We start from the raw sequence: 25,211 nt of genomic DNA on the forward strand, positions 1-25,211 counted from the left end.
GGTCTCCATGTCTGGGGACTCAGCCTGACCTCCCTTCATGGAAGTGTTAAGTAAGAGATGGTGTCCCTAATGCTGGAATAGTGTGTGGACATTAAAACTGTTGTCGAAGAATGTCTCGTGAGAAGACATTCACCTTGGAGTATTGAGGAAGAAATTGGACACAAAAATCCATATGCAACATGATCTTAATTTTCATAAGAGGAAACTTCTTCCCAGGGATTACAGGTGGCTTCATCTTCTTTTTTAGAGTGTAATAGATTTCCTGCATTTCCTACAATGAATGTGTCTGAAATCAGAAAAGCAAATAATGTAGGTATCTTAGGGGAGTTGATGGTGCAGCTGGGAACACTAGGCACATAAGGCAGTGAAAACAGCAGCCTGGCCACGCGTCCGGTGCTGTGGTGAGGCCTGTAAGCGCTGCAGCAGCACAGGGGGAAGAGAAGCTAGTTCCCCAAGTGTTTACCACATGCCGCCAGAGCTGGCCCACAGCCCTGGGGGGCTGTCCACTGGGTCCCCTATGAGCGCTGAGGCCAGGGTTGGGGGCACCGCCAGTAGGTGGCACAGCCAGGATGCCAGCCCAGATCTGCCCACTTTGAACCTGTGGTCACGCTCGCTGTCCTGGGTGTTTGTCGAGACTGTGGGACTTGGAAAGGAGCCAGGGATGGAAAGGCTGGTGAGAGGCCTGTGCAGCCGAGTGTAGGGAAGGCAGGAGAGGTGGGCTGGGCTGGACAGCAAGGGGTCTCGACAGCCACACTGCGGGGGCGGGGAGCCCTCTGGTTGTGCTCCTCTCCAGGCAGAGACCCTTCAGAGCAGGCACGTGGCGGGTGGTCATGAGGAGAGGACGGGCAAGGGCAAGACGGAATGAGTCTGGCAGCAGGCTCAGGACGAGCTGGAAGCAGAGACCGAAGGGGGACGCCTGTCGCCTCTCGCAGCCAGCCTCGGGGAGGCCTGGTGCCTGCCCACCTGTTTATTGCTCCACAGGCTCCTGCTGCACGCAGATAGGCTCCCGCTGTTTTTCTGCTGGTTTCTGAGACTGTGCCGTCCTGTCCCCACGTGTTGGAGGGAGGTGACGGCTGAAGAGGAGCAGCCCTAAGAGCTGAGAGGCATAAGTTTGGGGAGCAGGTCCTCCTTTTCTGGCTTCCAGAAAAGCCAGAAGCTTTCCAGCCAGGCCTCCAGACCCCTAGACCCCTGAGCTTCCGTTCCTGCTCCTATCCCCCGGTAAACACCTCACTCCTCGGCCCTGGAAGCCGCTTCGTGTGCCGTGGGGCAGCATGTGCCCCGGCCGCCCTGTTCTGGCTGCCTGAGCCACGTCTTGCCTTCCGCCGACATCCTGTCCTTTGCTTTCTTCCCCCCCAGCTTTCAAGGGGAGGCGCTACCCGCACTCCCAGTGCCTCCCTGTCTGGGCATCATCCCCAGGCGTCTGCGCCCCAGCCTGCCCCGCTTCTCTCCCCACGGAGCTCAGGCACTCCAGGGTGGCTGTGGACCGTCTGTGCCCCAGTGGGAGGCAGGGCCCCAGCAGGAGATCCTCCTCAGCTTCGGTGTTGGAGGGTCTGGAGGGTCGGCTTTGATGGGAATACTTTCAGGATGGATCCTGCCTCCTGGGCTAACTCGATTCTGTGGTCACTTACGAACTTAACTCCTTGATGCCCCCAGGGGTTGGTGCGTACCGGCTGCTGTCTTATCTCTGCTGGGCCCTTTGACCTTGAGACTCAGTCCTGTGCACTGTGCTCTCGTTCTGCTCTTTCTCTGCCTGACCACCTGGTGTTATTCAGAGCGACAGCAGCTGCAGTTATTCAGGAGTCCAGCTTTCTTTGCCCCTGGTAGCGCTCTGGCCTTCTTCCACCCCCTTTATGGTGGAGAGACATTGGAGCGGAATTCTCACGTCTGTTGGTTTAACTAACTACACTTTTCAGATGGGGTTGGGCTGACGAAGAGATGCTGTTACGTAGTTCTCGGTTGCTGACATCTCAGTGTGACCGGCAGCAGAAGGTCCTGCCCTGGCATCTCAGGCTTGCAGGTTCGTTTAGTGAACCCAGAGGGCAGGGCAGTGGGTCCCATGTGTCTGTAAAAGCACAAGCCTCCTAACACACCAAGTGTCAGTTATGACCCAGGAGTTCAAGGGCATCCCTCAAGCCCATCTGTGGACTCCTGGGGTCCACAGACACCACATTCAGGGTCCCGGGATTAAGTACTTCCCCAAAGTTGCTCCTCAAGCAGACTCCTGGGCCCAGAGTGGCACCCTCCCCTCCCGCTCCAGTCCCCACACCTCCCTTCCCAGGCAGAGCAGCCTGGCGTTGGGCCAGCGGGCTTGGTTAGCGTGTCCCTGGCAGGTGCCAGCCTGAGTCGGGCAGACCATTCCACCCACCCTCTGTGTGCTGGCGCCTTTCTACCAAAGGCTGGAAACGGAGCTGCGAGGGATCAGACCCGGCGAGCTCCAGGCACTGGCTTGGAGCCCTTCTAGACCCACAGCTGCCACCACCGCAGGTCGTGGAGCCGGTGCTCCCTGCTCCACTCTCATGAAGCTGCAGGGCCAAGGGCAGCTTGCTGAGGCCATCGTTCAGTAAACTGGACGGGAAAGCAGAAAAGAAAACTCAAGGTCACACGCCCCCTTCCTCTCAAAGGGAACCGGACCAGGAGTCAGGAGACGTGGATTTCCCTCCAGGGGCCCCCGTGTGGTTCGGCTGTTCAGCCTCCCTGCTCCTTCCTGCTTCGCGGGATCTCATGTGACTGCCCACCTCGTGGGGCACGAGGTCTAAAGGAGACGCACGTCACCTACAGTGACACATAGCAGCACCCGGCACTGATTGGGTCAGTGTAAGGGTGTGAGGCGGAGGGTGGCGTCTTCCCGGCATCGAGGGCAGGCCCCCGCCTCTCCCAGGAGACAGCAGGCACCAGCCTCGTCCTCGGCTCCAGGAGGTAGAACCACTTTGGGTGGTCTTGGGATCGAGCCTTGGGCTCAGCTAATCTGCACTGCTGATTTGGGGGTGAATATGGCACCTGGACCTCAGAAAGGCAAATGTTTGGGGGGCAGTAGACGTATAGACAGAGACCATGCCTGGTACGGAGAGAATGGGGACGCCAGGGCCCTGCCTGCAAGGACAAGGGTCATAAGGAGCATGGCGCCTCCACAGAACTGGGAAGAGTTTCCCTAACACCTTGAGGGCCCGTCTTGTGAAGACGACAGACAGGGCAGGAGCCCGTGACATTTTTGCTTCGTCTTTGTCTGTGGAAGCAGTTGCTGTCTGTAACCATCGGGTTCTCTCTGTGTGTGAGGACAGGGCTGGGGTGGGGTGAGGGATCGTAGGCAGAGTAGGGGGTGTGGGTCAAGGCTGAGCCGCTTTTTTTGCTGAGGGTGGTGATTCTTTTAAAGGGACAGCCATGAGCAGGGGGATGCTGTCAGTTTGGAAAGTTCTGTGACAGAGGCCTGCGGGGGGGACATGGGGGGGGCTGGCGAGTCAGCAGAGAACAGGGGAGCGCAAGATGGCTGTCGAGCCCTGGGCCCTGCCGGCGGGCAGAGCTCAGCACAGGGAATTCCTCGCTGAACCCTGTGAGGCAGCTCTGTTCATTCCTGTGTACCAGGTTCTGACCTCGTACCCACCTTGAGCAGCAAAGTCAGGATTTGAACTCAGTTCTGATTTGAACAACTTCTTAGTCCTTTGTACCGCAGCTGCCTTGCGTAGCGCTGCCACACAGAAAGCTCTCAACCCCTGGACGTGGGATACTTCAGGAAGCATGGCTTCTACAGAATTTTCCATCGTTAAAATCCCGGGGCCACAGCGGTAGCAGCAGAGCCCTGCCACTGCCCCTCCCCATCCTCGCCCCCTCGTGCCCGGGACTCCCTGGCCCGGAGGCCGTGGTCTGCCCTCGGAGGCGAGTGCACTCACCCCTCTCCCGCCCGGCCCAGCCCGGGGCGGGTGTGGTCAGGGCAGCCCCAGCCTCAGGAGGCAGTGCTGCTTAGACCAGCGTCCCGTATCGTGACCACCTGATGACTGTGCCCACAGCTGTGTCACCGTGGCCAGTGGTATGTCTCGGGGACTTGCGAGTGCTGCCTGCAGTGGAGGAAGCAGGGTGGCCGGGGCTGCCGGACTCCGGGACGCCTGTGCCCCACAGAGCGCGCTCACGGCAGCTTTTGCACAGGGCAGTTGAGTGGAGGGGTGTGCGCGCCTCGGCGACCTAGTGTGTGCGCCACAATCCCGATGTCGCTAAAACCTTTTTAAAATAGCTTAGAAAAAACACACCAAAATGGTAGATGTAATCCCAGTCTCTTTTTTTTTAAATCTTTTTTTAAAAGATTTTATTTATTTATCTTTAGAGGGGAAGGGAAGGAGAGAGGGAGAGAAATACCAGCATATGGTTGCCTCTCGTGTGTCTCCCGCTGGGAACTGGCCTGCAACCCTGGCATATGCCCTGACTGGGAATCGAACCACAATCCTTTGGTTTGCTGCCTGCACTCCAGTCTTTTAAAAATATATTAATTTACTTAAAAAATATACCAACTGTTGTTGTTTTCTCCCTAGGGTGATGGATTTAGGGGTGGCTTTTACATTTTTCTCTGTGCTTTCTTTATTTTCAAATTTTTCTACTCAGAAAAAAAGTTTTGCGTTTTAATGTGGGAAAGAGATAGAGGCAGGACCCAGTGGAAACCCCCAGCATCTTCCACGTCCCGCTGAGCCAGCCCCGAGCTGGAAAGCTGCGTGAGCTTCTCAGTGCGGCCCTGGAGGAAGCCGTGTGCCTGGGCCCAGCCCCCCCCCCCCCCCGCTGCTGTTCTGAAGCCGAGTTTGAGAAAGCTGGGTGTTGGGGCGTTGGGCTTCAGGGACTTACCACACTGCCCCCGTTGGGCCCCAGATTCCTTGCTGATGGGAGGAAGGGCCAGCCCCAGGGGAGCCGTGCCAAGGAATCAGATGCCAAGCAACAGAGCACCCAGACCTGGTGCCTGGGTCTGCCCAGGACCCCAAGCTGAGACTTGTCTTCCACAAGGAGGGGCCGAGATGTCGCTCGGCCATAGTCTCGAAAGAGAACCTTTGCTCCCTGGCGGGGCTCCCCCCCGGCGGAGGTCCCTGGCAGCTGACCTCCCTGGCCCCGTGTGCTGCCTGCGCAGCAGGAGGCGGGCAGAGCACAAGGCCACACTCACGTGACCCACGTGGGTTGGGGCTCCTGTAGATGTGCCGACATCCGTCCGGGGCTGGAGTCAGCTTCCCAGGCCCACCTCCAGTTCACCCAGCATAGCCCAGCCTCCACCTCCCCACACCGGCACCTTCTGCCAAGAGACTGCTGAGCCCTGTGTGCCCAGAAAGAAGCCCAGGCTTCCGAGTGAAGTTCAAATGCCTGTCCCCACCCTGCTTTGGTTCTCATTTGTGCCAGGAAAGAGGCAGCTCTGTGATCTGAATATGGCAGGAGTAGGGCTGTGTGGCCTCAGGCAAGTCCCTGCAGATGCACCTCAAGCTTCCTCATGGTTAAATGGGACGGCCGCCCTCTGGCACCTGCAGGAGCAACTTCCCGATGCCGCTGTCTGCTTTCCCTGGGCCCCGCCGCAGCCTCAGCTCCCCACCTCACGGCCTGGGCTTCCCCACCTGGCACTGCCCAGCGATCCCCAGCAGGGGAGCCATGGGCCCACTCCTCCGCCCTCTAACCACCTACCTGTATGGGAAGTTCCAGACTCCCCCACCGCCTCACTCCCCACATCCCAGGGGTCCCCTCCACTACCCCTGCCCCAGGCCTCTCCCCAGACCCCGGCCCAGTCCTTCACAGAGGACTCAGAGACCAAACAGGTGAAGGCAGCAGCATTGGCTTGGGCTAGTCGACCTCTTGTCACTGTTCTTTTATGTCAGTGTGCCCCTCTCATCATAAGTTTCCTTGGTCACCCAAGTTTGTTGAGGACAGACAACATGCCAGGAACTACTCTGGATGCAGGGGACAGAGTGGATGGGACAGACAGGTTTCTGGCCCATAACAGCCTTGGACCCTCCGCAGGCACCCAGCCTGTTTTCCCTTCGGCCGAAAAGGCCCACGACAGTGCGCTGGCAGTTACAGAAATGTTTAGCAAAATATTAACAAGCAGGATGCTTCCCGAGATGTAAAAGGACCTTTCCTTCTAAAATCATATGGTCAAGTATCTCATCATAATTGGAGCCCTGGAGGGCAGGAGAAAGCTTACGAAAGAGGAATGTGGGCCTGCTCAGCCCCTCCCTTCTACCTGGAGTGCACCCTGCCCGGACCCTGCCCTGGCTGCAGACCGCCCACCCTCTGTCCATCCAGTGAGCTATGCCCAGGGACCTGGAGCCTCAGAGACCCTGCTTGGCAGTGATGAGCTACTGTGCGAGGTGCCACCTTCTGCGCCTGTTAGTGGAGCCCGAGGAGAATACCAGTAGGGAGGAAAAAGCATTCAGATGGACTGGGCTCGTGGAAAGGGGGAACTAATTATAGCCACCACGATAGGCTTCTAGTGGGTGCTGTATCCAGGCAGGACACCCAGTAACAGTGTGTGCCATCGGGCACCATCGTGCAAGTCGTCCTGCAGGGCAGATTTGCCCTGCCCCTCACTGAGTGCCACGGGCTGGCGGGCCTTTCCCCGGTCAGCCAGCTCCAGGTCCCCAGACGCAGAGGCCTGGGCCAGGTACTGACTGCCCCTCACTGTGCGGCCTGGCAGGCCCTCCCCTCTTCTATTTCTGGGAGTGTCCTAGGAGGAACACTTGTCCAAAACACAAGTGCAGGGGGTGAGGGGGGCAGTATGGCACCTCCAACTGCCAAGGACCGAGTCCCAGCCTGTGACAGAGTCCCTGCTCCTGTCCCCAGGCTGCCGCCACTCACACCTTCCACGCTGCTTTGTCTTCATCAGACCCCACCTGACCGAGAAAGGAGCCTGGGGCAGACTTCGGAGTCGGTCAGGTGGAGGGGCAGCTGTCCCTTTGCCCTTCGTTCACGGGCTCTGTGACTTCTGACGCGCCGGCGTGGTTCTCGGGGCCTCGGTGTCTCTGCGCCATGTGGACGGTTTGGGCCTCGACGGTGCATTGGCAGGGCCTTCCCAGGTGGTGGGTATAAAACCCCAGCACAGCACCAGGACGTGGTCAGGACCCATGTTGCTGCGTCTTCACGTGTCACTTCTCTCGCCGACAGCAGCAGTGGGGGCCCGGGCAACGCCCTCAGGGCCACCCGTTGCTCTGCTCTTCCTTCAGCGTCTGCAACGCGGGCCGTGGCCAAGAAGGGGCCCCCGGCAGCCCCAGCAGCCGTGTACCCCGTTTCCTCGCCTGCAGTGTGGGAGCAGGAGTGACACTGCCCCTGGTTGTGAGGACCAGTGTCCCACCTCTACTGCCCTCCTGCCCCCTCCTCAGCAGCTGAGCCCAGCCAGGCCAAGTGCAGTCTAGTTATGTGTATCAAATTCACTCAAAATGAACTTTTTAAACATCTAAGAAGACCTCTATAGTTGAAATGCTGAGTCCCAGGAGCTGTTCTCCTGTGTTGGCTCCCTAACACTGACTCTTCAATGAGCCCTCGGCAGCTGTGGGTGCGGGGCGTAGGAGGTCCCCTTCCCCCACAGTTCTCCTCGTGAAGAAGTTTCTAGAAGGCAGTAGTCCCTTTCTCTTTTAGTAAGGTGTGGTAACTTCCAGAATGATGTTTCTTGTCTGTGAGGATCTGTAGCACCTTATTTTTTTATATAGTCCAGAAAGTATCCAGCCATGGAGCCATGTAATATGAGAAGTACAGACATGTTTTGAAGAAGATGCAAGGAACATTGTACAGAGGACAATGCTGCATTCAGAGTAGGCCACTTGGGACCTCACACAGTTCTCCCAGTCACCGTCAACTGCCCCATCGTATTTTCCTGAATCTCATCAACAGTCGATAAAATCCCTTCCCTTTCAAAGGTGATTTTAGTTTGGGGAAAAGCCAGAAGTCACAGGGTCCAAATCTGGGCTGTAGGGGGCTGAGTCCCTGGGTGATTGGATGTTTTGCCAAAAACTCTGCATGAGACGTGACACACGAGTGGGCACATTGTCATGATGAAGCTGCCAGTCACCAGTTGCCCACAGCTGCGGCCTTCTGAATCATCCGAATAGTTTCTGCAGAACATGGTCAAGCTGCACACAAAATTTGATGCAGATTCATTGCTCTACAGACTCAGTCATTTTTAATATGATGGCCACACAGTACACACGTCACTCAGTGGCGTCTCCCACCCCCACTGTGACACTGTCCCTGTTCACACACACGCATTCCAGTCCACTCTCCTCAGCTGCCAGGTTACATCGATGCCACGCAGAGTGTTCTCATTAACAGTAGTCGTACTTTTTTCCTCACAGACCTCGTATATATTAAAACTATGTGTATATATATTTTAAACTAGTATGTACTCAAACTAATACCACAGAATGCAGGTGTGGCAAGACCAGGGGGTCAGGAGGCCCCGCCTTGTGCCCAGCACATGCTCTGCAACCGTTTGCTTTGACCTCCATAATCTCCTCTGTTTCCGTTCTGCTTCCATTAGCCCCTCTTCTCAACGCTGCATACAGTGCCTCGTCCTCTTGCCTGGGGTCTTTTTGGTGAAGGCCTCATCTCCAGCTGGACCTGGTTTTCCTGGTTGTCAGTCTCCATTGCCCTAAATGCTCATGAAGGCTTAGGAGCCAATGTTGGGGTTGCGACAGGAGTTTCGGAAATCACTGTGGTGCCGCCCTGTTTGAGGTTCACTGTTCAGTTCAGTTGAGGCCCTCCACAGGTGTGGTCAGGTGGAGAAGTCCGCGCCGGCGCCTGCCTCCCTCCGCCTCTCCCTGTCAGCATACCCTGGGTTTGGACCCGCAGTGACGGCAGGACCTCAGCATGGTGATGCCTGGGCTCGGGGTTGACGCTGGGACTGGCCTCAGGCCTAGAGTGGGGCCCAGGGCCCACGGGACCTTCTGCAGGCCCAGAGGAATAAAATCTGTGTGAAAGTGAAGCTTGTACACGCATGTATGTGCCCAGCTGGGCTCTGGAGGGACATGCAGGGCAGTTGCCTGGGGAGACTGGGATTAGTCCACCTGTCCATCACCTCGGATGGTCGTGAAACGTCCTCCCCAGGAAAATGCGAATTAGCTCAGAAGTGAGCTAGGGCTTCTGGCTGGGCCTGGGCTTGCACTGTCCCCCAGGGCCCTGCCTGGTGTGGCCTAGGTCTGCACCCATGCATGTTCCAGAGCCAGCACTTCCCAGCTCACCTGCATGCTGCTTTGGTGGGAGTGGGAGGCTGGGCCTCTCCCTCCAAAGTGGGAGACCAGGCCACTTTGTCTGCAGCTTTCCTTGGCCACCTGCATGCACAAGGCTGCGTGCCAGGGCCTGGCCTCCCTGGGAGTCCCAGGTCTCCAATTCTTCTTGGTACATGTGGCAAAAGGGAAGAATTAGGTGAGGAGCTATGAAAGGCCAGCCTGACACCTGCAGGTGACCCAGCCATCTGCACAGGAGGGGCCTCACATTCTCCATTCTGCTCCTAGGGGTCCAACGTGATGGAGGAGCAGGATCTACGGGATATTGGCATCAGTGACCCACAGCACCGCCGGAAGCTGCTCCAGGCCGCACGGTCCCTGCCCAAGGTGATCACCCACAGCTCTGCAGCCTTGGTCTTCGCCAGAGCCAGGGCTACCTCCCTAGAACCCAGAATAGGGAAGGAGCTTGGCTCTGGGCTTGCAGATCACTCTGGGGGGTCTGCCCTCATTCTGGGGGTCCCAGAGAGCTGGCAAAACACTAGGGACAGTGAGAACCTGGTCTGGCCTCAGGAGTGCTTGCAGCCTCCACCTGGTGTGGGAGCATGGTGGCCACAGGCTTGGCTCCTAGAACCCCACTGGGGTCCCTCCTCAAACACTTTAAACCAAGCCAGCCAGTGCTGACCCCTGGCATCTGTCCCTGGGGAGCCAGGGGCTAGTGGGGCCTGGCCTTTCCTTGACTATGCTGGTACTGAGTCCAGTGTCCCCTTGTCCCTTCCACTTGCCCAGAGCTCAAGAAATGTAAACAAGTCCCAACAGGTGAGATCAATGCCTGCTTCATGAACACACACTGTTTTCTTGTCCCACTGGGTCCTTGACCTGCTAAGAACATAGTGGGGCCTTCTGCAGACCCTCCTCCCCAGCTTCCTGACCCAGGATGCAATGGAAGTCTCCAGAAGGGAACCTGAAATCAGTGCCACAACTGAAAAGGCTGTCAGCGGGGTGTCCCCTCCGGGGCCCTGAGCACCTCCCCCATATATACCTGGGCATGGTCTGTCATGTGGACTGCGTGAGCAGGCACACGTCTCCATAGCCCCCAGGGACCTTGTCTCTAGAGTGCTGAGATGCGAGCCCCGCCACCCCTCCTTGCCCTGCAGGTGAAGGCCCTGGGCTGTGACGGGAACAGTCCCTCATCGGTGCCCTCCTGGCTGGACTCCCTGGGGCTGCAGGACTATGTCCACTCCTTCCTGTCCAGTGGCTACAGCTCCATCGACACTGTGAAGAACCTCTGGGAGCTGGAGCTCGTCAATGTGAGTGCGGCTCCTGCTCAGCCTGGCTTCTCTCCAAGCAGGAGTTGCCCTGGGCCAGTCCCCACCTGAATGCTATGCTCTCCCTCCCATCCAGGTTCTAAAGGTTCACCCGCTCGGCCATCGCAAGCGCATCATCGCCTCCCTTGCAGACAGGCCCTACGAGGAGCCGCCCCAGAAGCCCCCGAGGTTTTCCCAGCTTAGAGTGAGTTGGAGAAGGATGGAAAGGGATGTGTGTGTTCTTTGTGTTGTTGAGAATTGAAGGGAGTTGTTTTTTTTTAACTGTTGTTCAAGTACAGTTTTCTGCCCTTTACCCCCATCCCAGCCCACCCCCTGAAGGGGGTTCTTTAGGAATTCTTTAGAGGCAGCATGGTCTCTGGTGGAGGAGCAGAGAATCCCTCCCCTCTTGTTGTCAGGGCCTGGTCTGGGCGCAGTTGTTTGGAGTGGTTATTTATCAATACATGCCTCCCATCTAAAGAATAAGTGGCAAGTACAATGTCAGGATCCTGAATAACCAACTGAACACAAGCTGGAGAGAAGCCTTATACCCAAGGACAGACAGAAGAAACAGCCTCACCGCAACGTGACTGGTAGGGAGTGCAGAGGAGGCACGAGCCGGTCAGCCGAGTTCCCATGGGTGGCAGCTGAAGCTGCAGAGGGGTATTTCAGCAGCCGGGGGTTCCCACTGGGAAGTTGGGGGTCCAAACCCTAAGCTAGGCTCCCCAGCCTACAGCACCAGAGCCTCAAAAGGAACTGAGATAACATCCAGCTGTGAAAAGCATCAGGGTTTCTGTCTGCCAGGGAGGGACGGCTGAAGATGCAGAAAGCCTGTTAAAGGGCCAGCAGACAAGATTCCATTTACAGCCACTTACCCTGGCCTCTGGCAGAGGGAAGGCAGAATAGACTAAAGATGCTTTAGGAGAGTCTGGGGCTGGTGGCTCTGGGGAGAGAACTGAAGGGACGACCACCAGGATCCCTGTGCTGAGTCATTCCCCACACTGCAGAGGCCCCCTGTCTCAGGCAGAGCACTCCTCTCTGAATGGCATCAGCCTGAGAAGCAGTAGCCCACCCACAGGAATCACTCTTCCCTGACCTGTGGAGCTTCAACGAGTACAACTTGAAGCTATGTCACTGATTAAGTTTAACAGCTAAGGCAGATCTCTGGGAGCTCTGGCCTAGTTGACCCTCCCCAAGACCCAGTGCTGGTAAAAGCCTGCCTTGGTGTGCATTCTGGTTCTTGCTGCACACAAACAGGCCTGGCAGAGGGAGCACACGCTGCGGACTTGCCCAGGGCCGGTCACAGGCAGCATCTGACAAAGGTCTGCTCCAGAGTCTTTGCAGATCTGCCTAATACGTAGAAATAATACAGAGAAGCAGTCAGAATCAAAAGACAAACAGACCCCAAATGAAAGAGCAAGAGAATTCTCTAGAAGAAGAACTAGATGAAATGGAGGCAAACAATTTATCAGATAGAGAGTTTAGAGTAATGATTATAAGGATACTCAACAGCATGAAAAAAGACAAAGAAACCAGGTAAAGAGCCAGTCAGAAATAAAGATTACGACATCTGAAATAAATAATGCACTGGAAGAATAAACAGTAGGTTAGATGAGCAGAGGATCAAATCAGTGACTTGGAGGACAAGGTAGGAAAAAACACCCAGGCACAGCAGCAAAAAGAAAAAAGAATTTTAAAAAATGAGGAGAACTTAAGAAATGTTTTGGATATGAAGCATAACAACATCCGCATCATAGGAATACCAGAAAAAGAAGAGAGTGAGCAAGGGATCGAAAACCTATTTGAAGAAATGGTGACCAAAAACTTCCCTAATCTGCTGAAGGAAAAAGACACAAGTCCAGGAAGCTCAGAGAGTCCTAAACAGGTTGAACCCAAGGAGGCCTAGTGATTAAAATGACAACCCTTACAGGCAAGGAGAGAATCCTAAAAGCCACAAGAGAAAAGCAGGTAGTTACCTACAAGGGAGCACCAACTAGACTGCCAGCTGCTTTCTCAACAGAAACATTTCAGTCCCAAAGGGAGTGTTGTGAAATATTCAAGGTGATGAAAACTGAGGACCTACAACCAAGGCTACTTTACCCAGCGAGGCTGTCATTTTAAATCAGAGGAGAAATAAGGAACTTCCCAGACAAGAAGAAGCTAAAGGAGTTTGTTAACACCAAACCAGTACTGCAACAAATATTAAAAAGATTGCTTTAAGAAGGGGAAGGGGAAGGAAGGGAAAGAAGGAAAAAAAAAAGAGAAAAACAGTCTAACAATAAAGTGGCACTACGTGCATATCTGTCAGTAACCACCTTAAATGGAAATGGCCTAAGTGCTCCATCCAAAAGACACAGGGTAGCTGAATGATAAGAAAACAAGACCCATGTATACGCTGCCTCCAAGAGACACACCTCAGATCGAAGGATACACACAGACTGAAAGTACAGGGATGGAAAAAGCTATTTCATGCAAATGAAAAACAAAAAGCAGGGGTAGCAGTACTTACATCCGACAAAATAAACTTTCAGACCAAGGCTATCGTGAGAGACAAAGAAGGACCCTACATAGTGAGAAGGGGAGCAGTCCGACGTGAGGAAGTGGCCCCAGTGAACATCCACACGCCCAGCACAGAAGCACCTGAATATGTGCAGCACGGTGTTAGGAAACCAGGAAAACAACATCGGACCCCGGAGGGCTGGCTGGGTGCCGTGTCTAAGTGCAACAGTCAGCTGTGCTCAGGCAGCCAGGGGTCGGGCGGTGTGACACGAGCCTGGACCTGACACAATGCTCGGACTGCACGGTGGGACCTGGGTCTCCTAACCGCCGCCCACCCCAAGTCTTCTGCAGAAAGATCCCTGTAGCAGGGTGTTTGAGAGAACCTGCAATTCAAAAGGCCCTCACAGGTGCTTTGCTGTAACCAGGTGATCCCTGACCGCAGAGCAGGTTAGACCCTGTGAGTGGTGTGGGGTGCCCGTCCCCCAGCCCTCGGAACTGAGCTGTGGGTGGGTGGTGGTGAGCGGTGGTGACCCCGTGACAGGCGCCTGGCTCTGAGCGCCTCCACCCACCTCCAGCAGACTCAGAAGTGGGTGCCGTTTTATCCTCCTCCTACGCACGGGAAGCCGAGGCAGACTGGGCCTGAGAACCACACACAATCGACATCAGCTATAAAAACTGCAGACACTGACCCCTGTTCTTGTGAGATAGGCCCTCAGGGTGCCGACTGCTGCTGCTGTGTGTTTTCTCAAGAGCAAGCCCCGGATTTGGTCACGTGTTTCAGACACTCACAATGGATCGTGACAGATATTTTGACAATTGGAAAGGACTTCCCAGCCCTATTACCTCCCATTTCCCTTTGCAGCTCAAGGCCAAGGGGCATGCTACTGAAGGGGGTTGCTCGGGGTGGCTGCTCACCCACAGGTCTTTTGGCTCCAACAAGAATGGGGTTGCTTTGATTGTACTCAGGCTGGGCCCAGTGAGCCATTTGTCTGGCTCCTCCAAGCCCAGACAGAGGCTGTCTTGTCTGGCTCACTGCTACCCCTGAGAGCCCTCAGCAGCCCAGGCCCTAGCCCAATGGCTCTGAGTTTCACCCGGATTTGTCCCTGCTGCAGTGCCAAGACTTGTTCTCCCAGACATCGTCCCCTTTGAGCCAGAGTGACTCATGCACCGCACGGTCTGCGGACCTGCTGCTTCCTCCTGGGGATACAGGCAGAAGGCGGCATGACAGTCTTCCTGACCCCACGGCACCCTCTCGAGCAGAGCGCTTCAGAATCCAGGTAAGGTGGGAGGGGGTGCTGCAGGCAGAGGTCCCCTCGTTCCTCTGGAAAAGACAGGGCCTCCTAGCCCCAGGCTCAGCCCCAGCCCAGTGCCCGAGCCCTGCTGGGAGCGGGAAGAAGACACCCGCCCTCTCCCGGCGGCCCATTGGCTGCCTGTGCTAGGCCCCCAGGCCCTCAGCTCCTCGCTTCTGCTGTCACTGTCAGGGCCTCCCTCAGCTGTTCCCACTCAGCCCCATCTTGGCCTTTTTGTCCTATCCCTCCCCTTTCTCCAGAACTTTCTGTCCCTCCCCCACAACTCCACCTCCTGCTGTTCTGCACCTTGGGACTGCAGTCTGGACCAGCCTGGGCCCGGCTCAGCTCCTCCTGCTGTTTCTGTAGCTCAGTGGTGGGGGCAGCTGCCTGCCTCACCTTCTCAGCTGTGCCTCCCACCTCCGCACACTCTCCGGGTCCCCCGCAGCCCTTGCCATTGTGCATCGGAGCTGCCTTCCAGATTGGGGGAGCCCCTCATCACCCTCAGGGTGAACTTTAGCTTCACTCCTTTTCCTTCCTAACTCACACTCATTTCTGGCCTCTGGGCATTTCCCAACCTTCCCACTAGCTTGGCCATGAGTTTCACAAGCCTTACAGGGCTGTGATCTGAGGGCTCTGGTTGCCCTGGTCGCTCTGGTCTGCACATTGCTGGGAATGGGAGTCGCAAGTACTTCCTGGATCTTGCCCCTCCATCCCCTTCCTTCCACCAGTGCCCTAAGGAAGGAGCGTATCCCCTCACAGGGTGGCAGGGTGGGTGCTGCAGCAGCCCACCCCACCCCTGCCCCCGCCGCTGCCAGGTGCTCACTACAGTGCGTCCTGGCTGCGGGGCCCTCAGTGCTTCCCCACCCCAGGCTCAGATCCAGGGGCCTAGGCTGGGGCATGAGGCTTCCAGGGGTCTGGCTCCCGATCCCTGTGCTCCGTGCCTCGTGCTGCCCCGTGTCTAGACTTGTCACTCCCTGTCTCTGTTAAGGCTCATCTCAGACACCGCAGGGCCTTTCTGACTAAGCCTGCTTTCGGGGCCTTGGGGCCTTGCTCCTCCTTTTCTCTGGCATGGACAGTTCTCCCCTTTGCCACAAGTGACTTTGAATGACTGTCTGCCTCCTGCTGTCCTCACCCTGCCCTTGGCCTTCAGGTGGCTGGCTTCTTCCCTGTTGGGTGTGCTAGAGCCAGGCATGGAACCTATGAGCTCCTCTGGATGGGTGGGGGGGGGAAGACTTGTGACCCCGCATGTTCTGCAGGAAGAGCACCGTGAAGCCAGGCTAACCCTCCGGCCCCCCAGCCTTGCTGCCCCTTATGCCCCTGTGCAGAGTTGGCAGCACCGGCCAGAGAAACTCATCTTTGAATCCTGCGGTTATGAAGCCAATGTAAGTGGCCCCTGCCCTCCCAGCCCAGCTTGGCTCCCTGCTTCTGCCCCCACGCCACTGTCGCACCCCCGCTCAGGGCTCCTCGGATGCTCCCAGCACCGGGTGGGGGAAGGGGGACCACCCCAGCCAGTGTGGGAGCAGGGAACCACTGGGAGAAGGGACCCTCTAACTGCGGTCCTGAATTGGTTGGGTCACCCCTGTGTGACAGCGTGGGACACTCCTTAAGCTTGGCCACTGCTCACTCCCACAGTATCTGGGCTCCATGTTGATCAAAGATCTTCGAGGGACGGAATCCACACAAGACGCCTGTGCCAAGATGCGGGTGGGTTATCTTTATGGGGTGAGAGGGGCTGGCTAGGACGAAGGCAGCAAGTAGGGCGCCAGCTGCAGCCACCTGGGTCCTGTGTGAGGCTGGGGGGGAGGGAGGGGGTTGGGGGGCTGTGGAATCCAAGGGGCTTAGCCCTGAGAAGGAGTGTTCACAGGCTGCCGTATTTCCCATAGAAATCCACAGAGCACATGAAGAAGATCCCCACCATCATCCTGTCCATCACCTACAGAGGCGTCAAGTTCATTGACGCCTCCAACAAGGTGTGTTTCTCACAGGTGCTGGTGGGAGGAGGGGCCCTTTCTCCCTGTCCCTCACCCCTCACTGGCAGTGTGTCTTTCCTGAAGTACTCTCAGCCCCTTTTATTCCTCTCCCTCTCTACCCTGGCCCACCCAGTCCTGGGGCCGCGCAGTGGTGCCCACCACTCCATGGCTCCCTCAACAGGGCTTCATCACCCCGCTTACCTGCTCAGAAGTGTTCAGTGGTGTGAGTCCCTTAGTGAACAAAGGGCTCCCCCATGTCCTGTCTGGGCACCCCCCTCCCCCCCCCGCTGATACCTTTTTCTCCTTGCCCTCACCCTGGAAGGCAGAGGGGCTGGGGAGCTGGTGATTGGATGTGAACATTTTACTCCATCAGCTGCTGTGGTCAAGGGTGGGGACCCCAAACCTAAATCATGCAAGATTAGACACTGCCCCCACCACTCCCACCAAAAGAAATGAAGTGGCGCTCGGCTCACACCCTGGGCTGGGATGCAGGAAGGTCAAGGGCTAAGGTGTGCCCTCAGGGAGGCCAAGGGTTCCAGGCCTGGCTATTTTTTTTGGCAGAACATCATTGCCGAGCACGAGATCCGGAACATTTCCTGTGCAGCCCAGGACCCGGAGGACCTCTGTACGTTCGCCTACATCACCAAGGACCTGCAGACCAGCCACCACTATTGCCACGTTTTCAGCACAGTGGATGTGGTGGGTGCAGTCCTGCAGCTGGGCACAGCTGGAAGGGGGGCCTGCACGGAGACAGCCTCCGTGTGGTGCTGTCCTGGCACCTGGCGGGCTCTGAGCGAGTGTTTGGTTCAGGAGTGAAGCTGCAGCAGCCGCCCCGTCCCGTCCCCTCTCTCCAGCAGTGACTGAATCAGCACGGAACAGGACCAGGGCTTGTCCAGGGTTCTAGTAACGGAGGTTTTCCTCCTTCTGGCACATGTTGTGTCGGTCTCGTGGCCTTTGTCCCCCTAGGTTGTTTGTCACCTGCCACCCTGATTCCCCACCCCTGCTGCAGGGCAGTCTCCCCGAATGCCCTCTGCCTCCTCCTCTGTGGGGGCAGCGGGGCCCCCAGATTCCTGCTAGTTCTAGACTCTGGTGCTGGGCCGAGGGGGTGTTGCCCACGGGGAGTGGACACCTGGAGGGCTCCCTGCTGCCCTTGGGGAGAGTAGCGAGTTCCTGGATCTGTAGCTTCTGGAACAGTCAGCTCAGGGGTTCCCAGCCCCAGGGCCTCCGTGCGCGGCTCTGGGCCCGGCGTCAGGCCCTCGTCTGTGAAGGGCGTGTTATATGACCAACCTTGTGAGCTTGCTTTCAAGATGAACCGCAGCAGTCCACCCACTCCTCATTCCTGGCACTGACTTGTCACGCAGGTTTCCCACTTCAGTCCTACCGCAATGCTTCTGCGCTCCTACAGACCGCTGTGCTCTGGGAAGTCGCACAGCGGGGGTACAGGGCAGGGCCAGGGGCGCAGCACCCAGAAACTTCGTTGGCGGTGTGTGAGAAAGGAGATGGGGACTGAGTAAAAACCCCGGCACCACTCTGGTCATACTGAATGGCAGAGAAGTGCATAAATGCCCCCAATGAACTTGACTCTCTAGCTGACTTGGGTCAGCGGGGCGCAGCTCTGCACTTGCCTGGTGTTTCTCTCTGAGGAAACCCTGCGTGAGACACCAAGTACGCATTAAGCTCAGATCGTTCCCTAGTGTCTCAGTTGCTTTGGGACAGAAAGAAGTCCCAGCAGAATTGACTGTACTTTTGGGACCTGTCCAGGCGCCTCCATGCCAGTGCCCAGGGGTGTGAGGCCAGGGTGGCAGCTCCTCCGTCCGCCTGCCTGAGTCGTGCTGTTTCCTCCCAGAACCTGACCTACGAGATCATCCTGACGCTGGGGCAGGCGTTCGAGGTGGCCTACCAGCTGGCCCTGCAGGCCCAGAAGTCCAGGCCGATTGGCACCTCTGCAGCTGAGATGGTCGAGACAAAATCTTCCAAGCCAGTGCCTAAGCCTCGTGTTGGCGTGAGGAAGTCAGCAGTACGTGGCCCATCTCGGGACTCCCCACGCCCTGGGCTCGGGCGGGGGCCGGGGGACACTTCAGGCAGCTGACCCCTCAGGAAGCCACCCTGCCCATCAGGCTCCTGCTCCAAGCCCTCACCTGGGACCCCCCCGACCTGAAGTGGACAGCTGCCCACCGTCCTGCTCAGCAGGCTTACCAGGGCCCGGCCCCGCGGGGCTGCGGAGCAGTGCAGGCGGACCCGTGATGTCGCCCCGTCTGTGTCTGCTTTGCTTCGCACCCCAGGTGCCGCTGCCCCCCGCTAGTCGCTGTTGTTACTGTCACACCTGCACCACCCATCGTCCTTCTTACCTACCGCTGCCATCCGTTAGTCCTGGAGTCAAGGTCTTTACGTCACCTGTGTCTGTGTGTCAGTCTCCCCGGAGGGACCGTGAGCTCCCCGAGACTCGTGCCCCCCCTTTCCTGTGTGGTGCCCTTCTTTCCTGAGCTGTCCCCATGCCGCGCTATCTGTGCTTTAGCCCTTGTGCTGTGTGTCCCCTCTCCGGGCGCCTGGGGTGCCAGCTGTGGCCTTGCCCTGGGTGAGCTTGCTGGCCCCTCCCGAGGGGCCTGAGGCTTGCAGTTTCCAAACCCCTGTCCCTCCCTATCCCACGGCTTTGGGGCCTGGAGCAAACAGCTCCAAGAAATCCCTGGGACAAGCTGCCCATGCCGAGGCCCAGAGGTGGCCCTCCCATGATGAGCCAGGGAGGGTGTCCCTTCTGCCCCTCCACCCCCAGGGAGCCTGCTCTCTGGCTTCCCCCCCGACAGGCTCTGCGCCCCTCGGGCTCCGGGCATCAGATTGTGGGACGAATCGCTTGAGAAGCCTCAGGCTGGGCAGGCAGCTGGTGGTCGCAGTCAGCTAGACCTTTAGAAAGCTAGTCTGACTTTGGTCTGTCCTTGAGATGCCCCGGCCTGGGTGCAGCATTCTCTGACTCTTCACCCTTCTTCCTTGGCAGCTGGAGCCACCTGACATGGACCCAGAGCCCCAGTCCCATGCCAGCGTCTCCTGGGTGGTGGACCCCAAACCAGACTCTAAGCGGAGCCTCAGCACCAAGTATGAGACCACTATCTTCTAGCCACCCACTCCCTGTCTCCACTAGTCTCACTGTGCCTTGCCACCCGGTCTTTCTGCTCTTCTCAACTCTCCTTCCAGCTGCTGACACCGGGCCCTGCCCCGGGACCTGCTCTGCTCCTGGGCAGCAGCTGCAGATACTGCACTCACAGCTTGTACCTACCACCGGACACTGTGAATCCCCCTGGGCAAGGCCAGCTTGGGGGGTGAGTTGCCTTTGAGGTGGGCACCGAGAGGGCTAAGGGGCCCCGCCGCGCCCCCGAAGCCTCAGCGGGCAGGCACTGCGGATCCCAAGGGTGGGACGGTCTTCGAGCGGAGTCCAAGCAGCCCAGTGCTGGCTCGCTGTGACCAGGCCGGGCCCCCGCTCTCCTCCGCTGTCTTCTGTGCTGAGCCTCGGTGGGGGCTGCTGCTAACAGCTGTCTGTTTGCACCTTTCTTGCCACAACCGACCACTGTGACCGCCTGATGCCAGAATCCCCTTGCGCTCTGATCACATCTGGCCCACGGCCGTCTCTCTCTCTCCCATGCATGAGGTGCTGGCCTCCCCAGTGTGAGAGCAAGCTCGGCGAGGTAGCTGGGCCAGAGTCAGACTGCTTTCTGTGAGGGCCACATTCTGCGTCAGGCACTGGGGCGCAGGGCCAGCTCCGGAGCGTGGGGCGCTGGGCGTTGGAGCGCAGCAGGCCAGCTTCATGCAGCAGGCCTCTCGGTCCTGATGGGTCTTCCACTCCAAGGAAGGGGACGGCATATGTGGTCGGCCCTCTTGTCTTCACCAGTGGGTCACAGGCTGGCTCTGGAGTCCAGCTCACGGCAGAGGAAGGCCTTCCTGTGTCGCCCCACAGGAGGGAGGCCCGTGCCCCACACACACACGGCCCTCCCAGAGCCGAGCCGCTCTAGGGCAGTGACCTGGACTGAGCAACTGCCGTTGTCCTCCAGGGGCTTCCTGACACTGTGTGAGCCAGCTGTCACCCGGTCTTTTCCCAGCATGGGGGCGGTGCAGTCTGTCACCACAGATGGGCCAGCAGCGGCAGTCGCGGGGTCCAGGCTCTGAAGAAGCCCCACGTTGTGCTGTGCCAGCCAGTCAGCTTAGGTGGCCAGGGACAGGAAGGGAGAGGTCCCAGCAGGGAGTAGTGCAGACACAGTTCAGTCCAGTAGAGAAGCCAGTAGGTTGCAGCAGCTGCTTTAGAATTGAAACCCAAGTTAGCAAACCAGGGAGGTCCTCCTGCCCACCTGCCTGTCCTGCGCCTTCCCAGGCAGATGCGCTGAGCCAGAGGTGACAAGGGGCCGTGGGCCATGGGTGACCAGGGGAGGCTGTGAGGGACATCCTGTTCTACTTCTTGTTCCCTTTCTGCTTTCTGTGCCCTTGCCATGTCCTCCACCTGTGCAGGCCCCTCGGTTAACCCTTTCCTCCCCCCATTGTGTTTGCTTCTGCCAAGCTGAGCCACTGAGGAACCATCTGTGCTGCGGACACACAGGTGTGGGGAGCACAGGCTTCCGCCGCCACCATCTCCACCTCCACCGTCCCACCTGCAGCTCTGAAGACCCCGGCCGGCCTCTGCCCAGGGGACTCCTCTCCGCTGCCGGCCTGGGCCTGCCCCGGTCCCGCAGCACAAGCCCTGCCCTGGCTGGGGAGCGCTGCGGGCCTCTAGCCGAGGAGACCAGAACTCCAGAGGGTCAAGAAGTGACACGTTTTTTAGTAGAAATTTTGTTTTATAATTGAACTTTTAAACTTGGCTCTGACCTCTAGGTTAAACTGCCAACCTTTCGACAGTGGCCATAGGACCAGAGAACAGAGAAGCTGAGATCCGTCAAGGCCAGTCTGTCCGGCTTCTGCCCACGGACAGGATTTTGGCGAACTCCATCAGGTCTGCCGAGAAGGCAGTGGCCTTGGGCAGTGGAAAGGGGCGGGCGAGGGGCAGAGCTGACTCCGTGTTGTCAGCGTGTGCTTCCCAACCCACCTGCGTTAGACACTGTTCCCTGCGAACCTCACACTCCTTGTCCCCCCGCCTGGGCCTGGACATGGCCTGAGAGGCACCTGGCGGAAGCAGCACTTCTGGTTTGTGTTGGGTTCCAGAAGTGAAGGTCTGGGGGTCAAATGGAGATGGGTGAGCAGTTCTGGGGCCGTGAAGCCCTAGCCGGTGCCTGGAGCTCCGGGCCCCCCTCAGCCGCCAGCCAGAGCTGTACCTTGGGCTGCCTGGCCCACGAGCTCTCTGGTGACTTCAGGCTGGCGGGGGTGAGTCAGAAAGGAGGAAAAGCAGCTTTGTTTCGGGCATTCATGGGTAGGTCGGCTAAGACTGCTGCCTGCCAGTTTGTGGTTTGTTTAATCAGGTCTCTGTGATTAGGACTCACTGTCTCTGAATTAGGGGTTTGACTGTTATATTTTCATCTGCTGGCTCATCCCTGGTTCCAAGTGTAGAAAAGGCAAAGGTGACAGTGTGATTCTCCCATGTGGTCCTCAGGGCAGGCTGGTGTCTGGGTGCTCCGCTGTCCCTCCGGCCCCCTGGGGCTTGCTTTGCTTTTTAACTGTGGGTGTGTTCCTCCTCCCAGGGTGTAGCAAAATGAGAGGCTGGTTGCTCTGAGGCCAGGAGGCAGAGCCAGGTCAGCTGATTGTCCAGTATTTTCCAGAGCAGGGCACAGACCTCATGCTTCTTGGGCACAGCTCAGCCTGGTCCCTGCACCAAAAGTCGAGGCCTCAGCAGCACGCGGCTTCCCAGGGAAGGTCAGCTTTGAAACTCGCGGCTGGTGCGCACTGCAGGGAGGCCTCCCTGGGCCCATTCACAAGCCCGAGTTTGGCCAGATGCTGAAAGCAGGGCCACGCCCTCCTGCTGACATGGGCTGGGCCCTGGCAGTCACCTCTCTGGAGCAGAGGCAGGTGGTCCTCTGCTTTTCGGTACTAAACAGGAACCTCGACGCCTGGAGGCTTGACCTGCGCTCTTCAGGAGGTGACGAGGACTAGAGCCAGCGGGTAAACGGTGCCGCTGCAGGGCTCTGAGGTCCAGGGAGGGCCAGCCCTTCTAGGGCCCCTCTCGGTGTGGGTGGTGGGTCCAAAAAGAAAACTGTGCAGACACTACGATGAGCTCTCCAGCCTTGTGTTGGTAAGTCACGTGTAGACGTTCCTTCCCCTCAAAGCTGCTATATCTTCTTTATTTATTCAGGGTATTTTCATATGGGAGAGCCTCGCCTAATCTGCTTTGGCTCTGGATTTCATTTTGAGATTGGTTTACTTCTGAAAGGAAAGGACTGGTTCTTTTTTTCTTTTTTACTCTCCTCTGGGGCAGGTACTCTCCCTTCCCTAGAAAGAAACAGTATGACCGAGGACGGGCTGCAGGCGGCAGGGCCCCTGCTCCTGCAGGTCTCTGCGTCTCTGAGCTGTGGGAGCCTGTCCAGCGGGGACCGTGGCGTTGGTCCCCGTCACCGGCCGTGGGCTCTCCTGTTGCCTCTCTTCTGCTTGCCAGCCACTCCGAGCACGGCTGCCCTCCCGACGGGCTCTGCCTTCACCAGGCTCCTTGCCCCTCTCGGGCTTCTGGCGTCAGATTGTGGGGCAAGTCGCTTGAGAAGCCTCGGGCTGGGCAGGCAGCTGATGGTGGTGGTCGGCTAGACGTTAGAAAGCTAGTCTGACTTTGGTCTGTCCTTGAGATGCCCTGGCCTGCAGGATGACTGTCACAAAAGTATTGTTGCTGATGGTGTGGCAACGGGACTGAATTGTAATAAAAATGTTATTTAATCTTTATCTCTGTATTTTGATACTTGAATGACTCGCCCCTTTATTTTACTGTACATATACTTGTTAATCTGTCCAGCCGTGTCCAAACTCCGAACATCGTGTGGTACCAAACAGAACCAATCTGCGCGACAACGTAGACTGACCTCACTACATGAGAGTGTAAATATTCCCGGGCTTCCAGCTTTGGTTTTGTTATTTTCATAACTGTACAACTTAGAACAGACTGAATTAATAAATGAGAAGCGACACAAAACCAGCCTCACTTTTTGGAGTCTTTGAACTGGAATGTTCCGTGATTGCTTTCTGTGAGGGCCAGGCTAGGCCCTGGGTCGGCAGTGATGAGCACGGCTCACTTCCTTTGGTCGGGGGGAGTGTGAGGGTTGTGCTCTGCCCCGCACTCTTCAGCAGGGAGATTGTCGGTTACGGTTACCCCTGGTTAGGTGCAAGGGCCCTGCACTTCCCCTCCCCCTCCCCCTCCTCATGGCTATCCAGTCTGAATACCAGGCAGGGAGCACATTCTGGCTGTAGCTCCTGGTCTGGGCTGGCCCACCCGTGGACATGTACTCACCATCTGTGTACAAGGCAGCGTGGAGGGTCAAGAACTGTGGGAGGAAAGTATCTCCCTATGCAGCTTAGTTTGATCATGGAGGTTTTTAGACACACGCAGCCACGGGCCCAGAGCCATGCCACAAGGCCCACACCTCAGTCTAGGGCTGCGGGATGCAAAGGCATGGAGGGTGCCCAGGGGGCGGGGGAGTGGGTGTCTGGACTGGTATTTGAAAGGGGAATGTTTGGGAAGGACTGTACAACACTAATGACCCTTCAGTGGCCACCCCCTCGGACCCCAAGCCTTCCAGCAGCTCCACGGTCGCCATCTGGTTCCCCCGCACGCCTTTCTGGGCAAGTGTGGTCAGCCCTGTTTACAGAGCAGGAACCGGGGGGCCTCGGAAACCTGGTCCAGTGGCTTCCCACTGTCCTCAGAGCCCCTGGCCCCCTGCGTGCTTCAACCCGAGCTGCCGAGCAGCAAACACTCATACTTCCGGGTTTTCTGCCACATGCCATTTGCTGAAGGGCTTTAAAAGAGGAACTCATTGGTCTAATATCCAGTTGTATTTGTAAAGAAAACAAGACCCAGATCAGGGAAGTCATTTCTCTTAGCCCGCCGGCCAGCTAATGGCAGAGAGAGGACCCAAATCCAGGTGCTTCCTCCCAGATGGGGCTTCTCAGGTCAAACTGCACTGCAGTTGGGCAGGCGGAAGGGCCCCCATGCCCCTGCTCCCGGCATTGGTACTCTCCTAGGCAAGAGACACACGTGGCCAGAAGAAACATGGCTGGTCACTTACGTCCCTGGTCCCCTGGAACACTACTGGGACACATTCATCATCCCTGTTGATGCCACTCCGAAGCCTCTGTGACACTCTCCCCCACCGGGGGTGCAGTGCTGATGGTGTCAGGGGCCTGGGCAGGGGGACCCAGACCCACTCTGGGCACCTGGGCCCGCCATTCCAAGCCCTGCCTTGCCCAGGGGGAGCCGGACTGGAACAGAAGGGAGAGACCGGAAGGACCCAGGAAAGGAAAGGGGTGGGGCAGCCTCAAAGGAATGGATGGGCCCCTCCAACTACACAGCATCTATGCACCCATCCCCACCCAATGACCTCTCCCCACCCCTCTGACTCACTGTGGTCTACACACCGCGGCCCTTGGGACCCGGAGGCTGTTGGGAGGCCTTGTGTAGCATGGAGTGTGAGGCAGGTCAACCCTCCCAAGGCCTCACCCGTGCCCTGTCCCCCATCAGGGCTGCATCTGTCATACTCTCCCCCACCCCCATGTCTCCTCACAGATGTTCTGTGGTCCAGGCACCGTGGTGGCTGGTGTTAGTCCTGTGGGCTGAGATAGAGCCACTCGGCAGGGGCCAGGCTGCTGAGGAAGCAGAACTTTGCTCACTGGGCACTTTCAAGGGCAACTCGATACACCCTGTTGGCCATGGCCAACTCTGGCCTACCTGTGCCCATAGGGTACAGAGCCCCCCCGGCCCCCAGTAGACAGGATCGCAGACCTTCCAGTGTGTCCTGCAGGCCAGACTGGCTCACGCAGCGCCAGGTGTCACGAAGCAATGCCGGAGGAGTGCGGCGCTCTGAGCCTCCATTGCTCAGGGCTGCC

General features: G+C 57.7%; 1 protein-coding gene across 12 annotated transcripts in view; it reads left to right on the forward strand.

Annotated features, from left to right (window-relative positions):
* Positions 1 to 23,057, forward strand: part of ANKS1A (ankyrin repeat and sterile alpha motif domain containing 1A) — a 187,332-nt gene extending 164,275 nt beyond the window's left edge. For 4 of the 12 annotated variants that reach the window (XM_053669079.1, XM_053669093.1, XM_053669078.1 and 1 more), the window contains 10 exons: positions 9,456 to 9,554; positions 10,322 to 10,474; positions 10,569 to 10,676; positions 14,080 to 14,244; positions 15,513 to 15,638; positions 15,889 to 15,960; positions 16,140 to 16,226; positions 16,788 to 16,925; positions 18,073 to 18,243; positions 19,216 to 19,403. In XM_053669079.1, the coding sequence (XP_053525054.1) occupies positions 9,456 to 9,554; positions 10,322 to 10,474; positions 10,569 to 10,676; positions 14,080 to 14,244; positions 15,513 to 15,638; positions 15,889 to 15,960; positions 16,140 to 16,226; positions 16,788 to 16,925; positions 18,073 to 18,243; positions 19,216 to 19,335 (1,239 nt within the window). In that variant the 3' untranslated portion in view covers positions 19,336 to 19,403. The other 8 variants (XM_053669086.1, XM_053669089.1, XM_053669070.1 and 5 more) reach the window with 7 other exon arrangements.
* The last annotated feature ends 2,154 nt before the right edge of the window (positions 23,058 to 25,211 follow it).

This window comes from Artibeus jamaicensis, unplaced genomic scaffold, assembly GCF_021234435.1.
Source record: "Artibeus jamaicensis isolate MK-2021 breed Jamaican fruit bat unplaced genomic scaffold, CSHL_Jam_final contig_1539, whole genome shotgun sequence".
Taxonomy (NCBI): domain Eukaryota; kingdom Metazoa; phylum Chordata; class Mammalia; order Chiroptera; family Phyllostomidae; genus Artibeus; species Artibeus jamaicensis.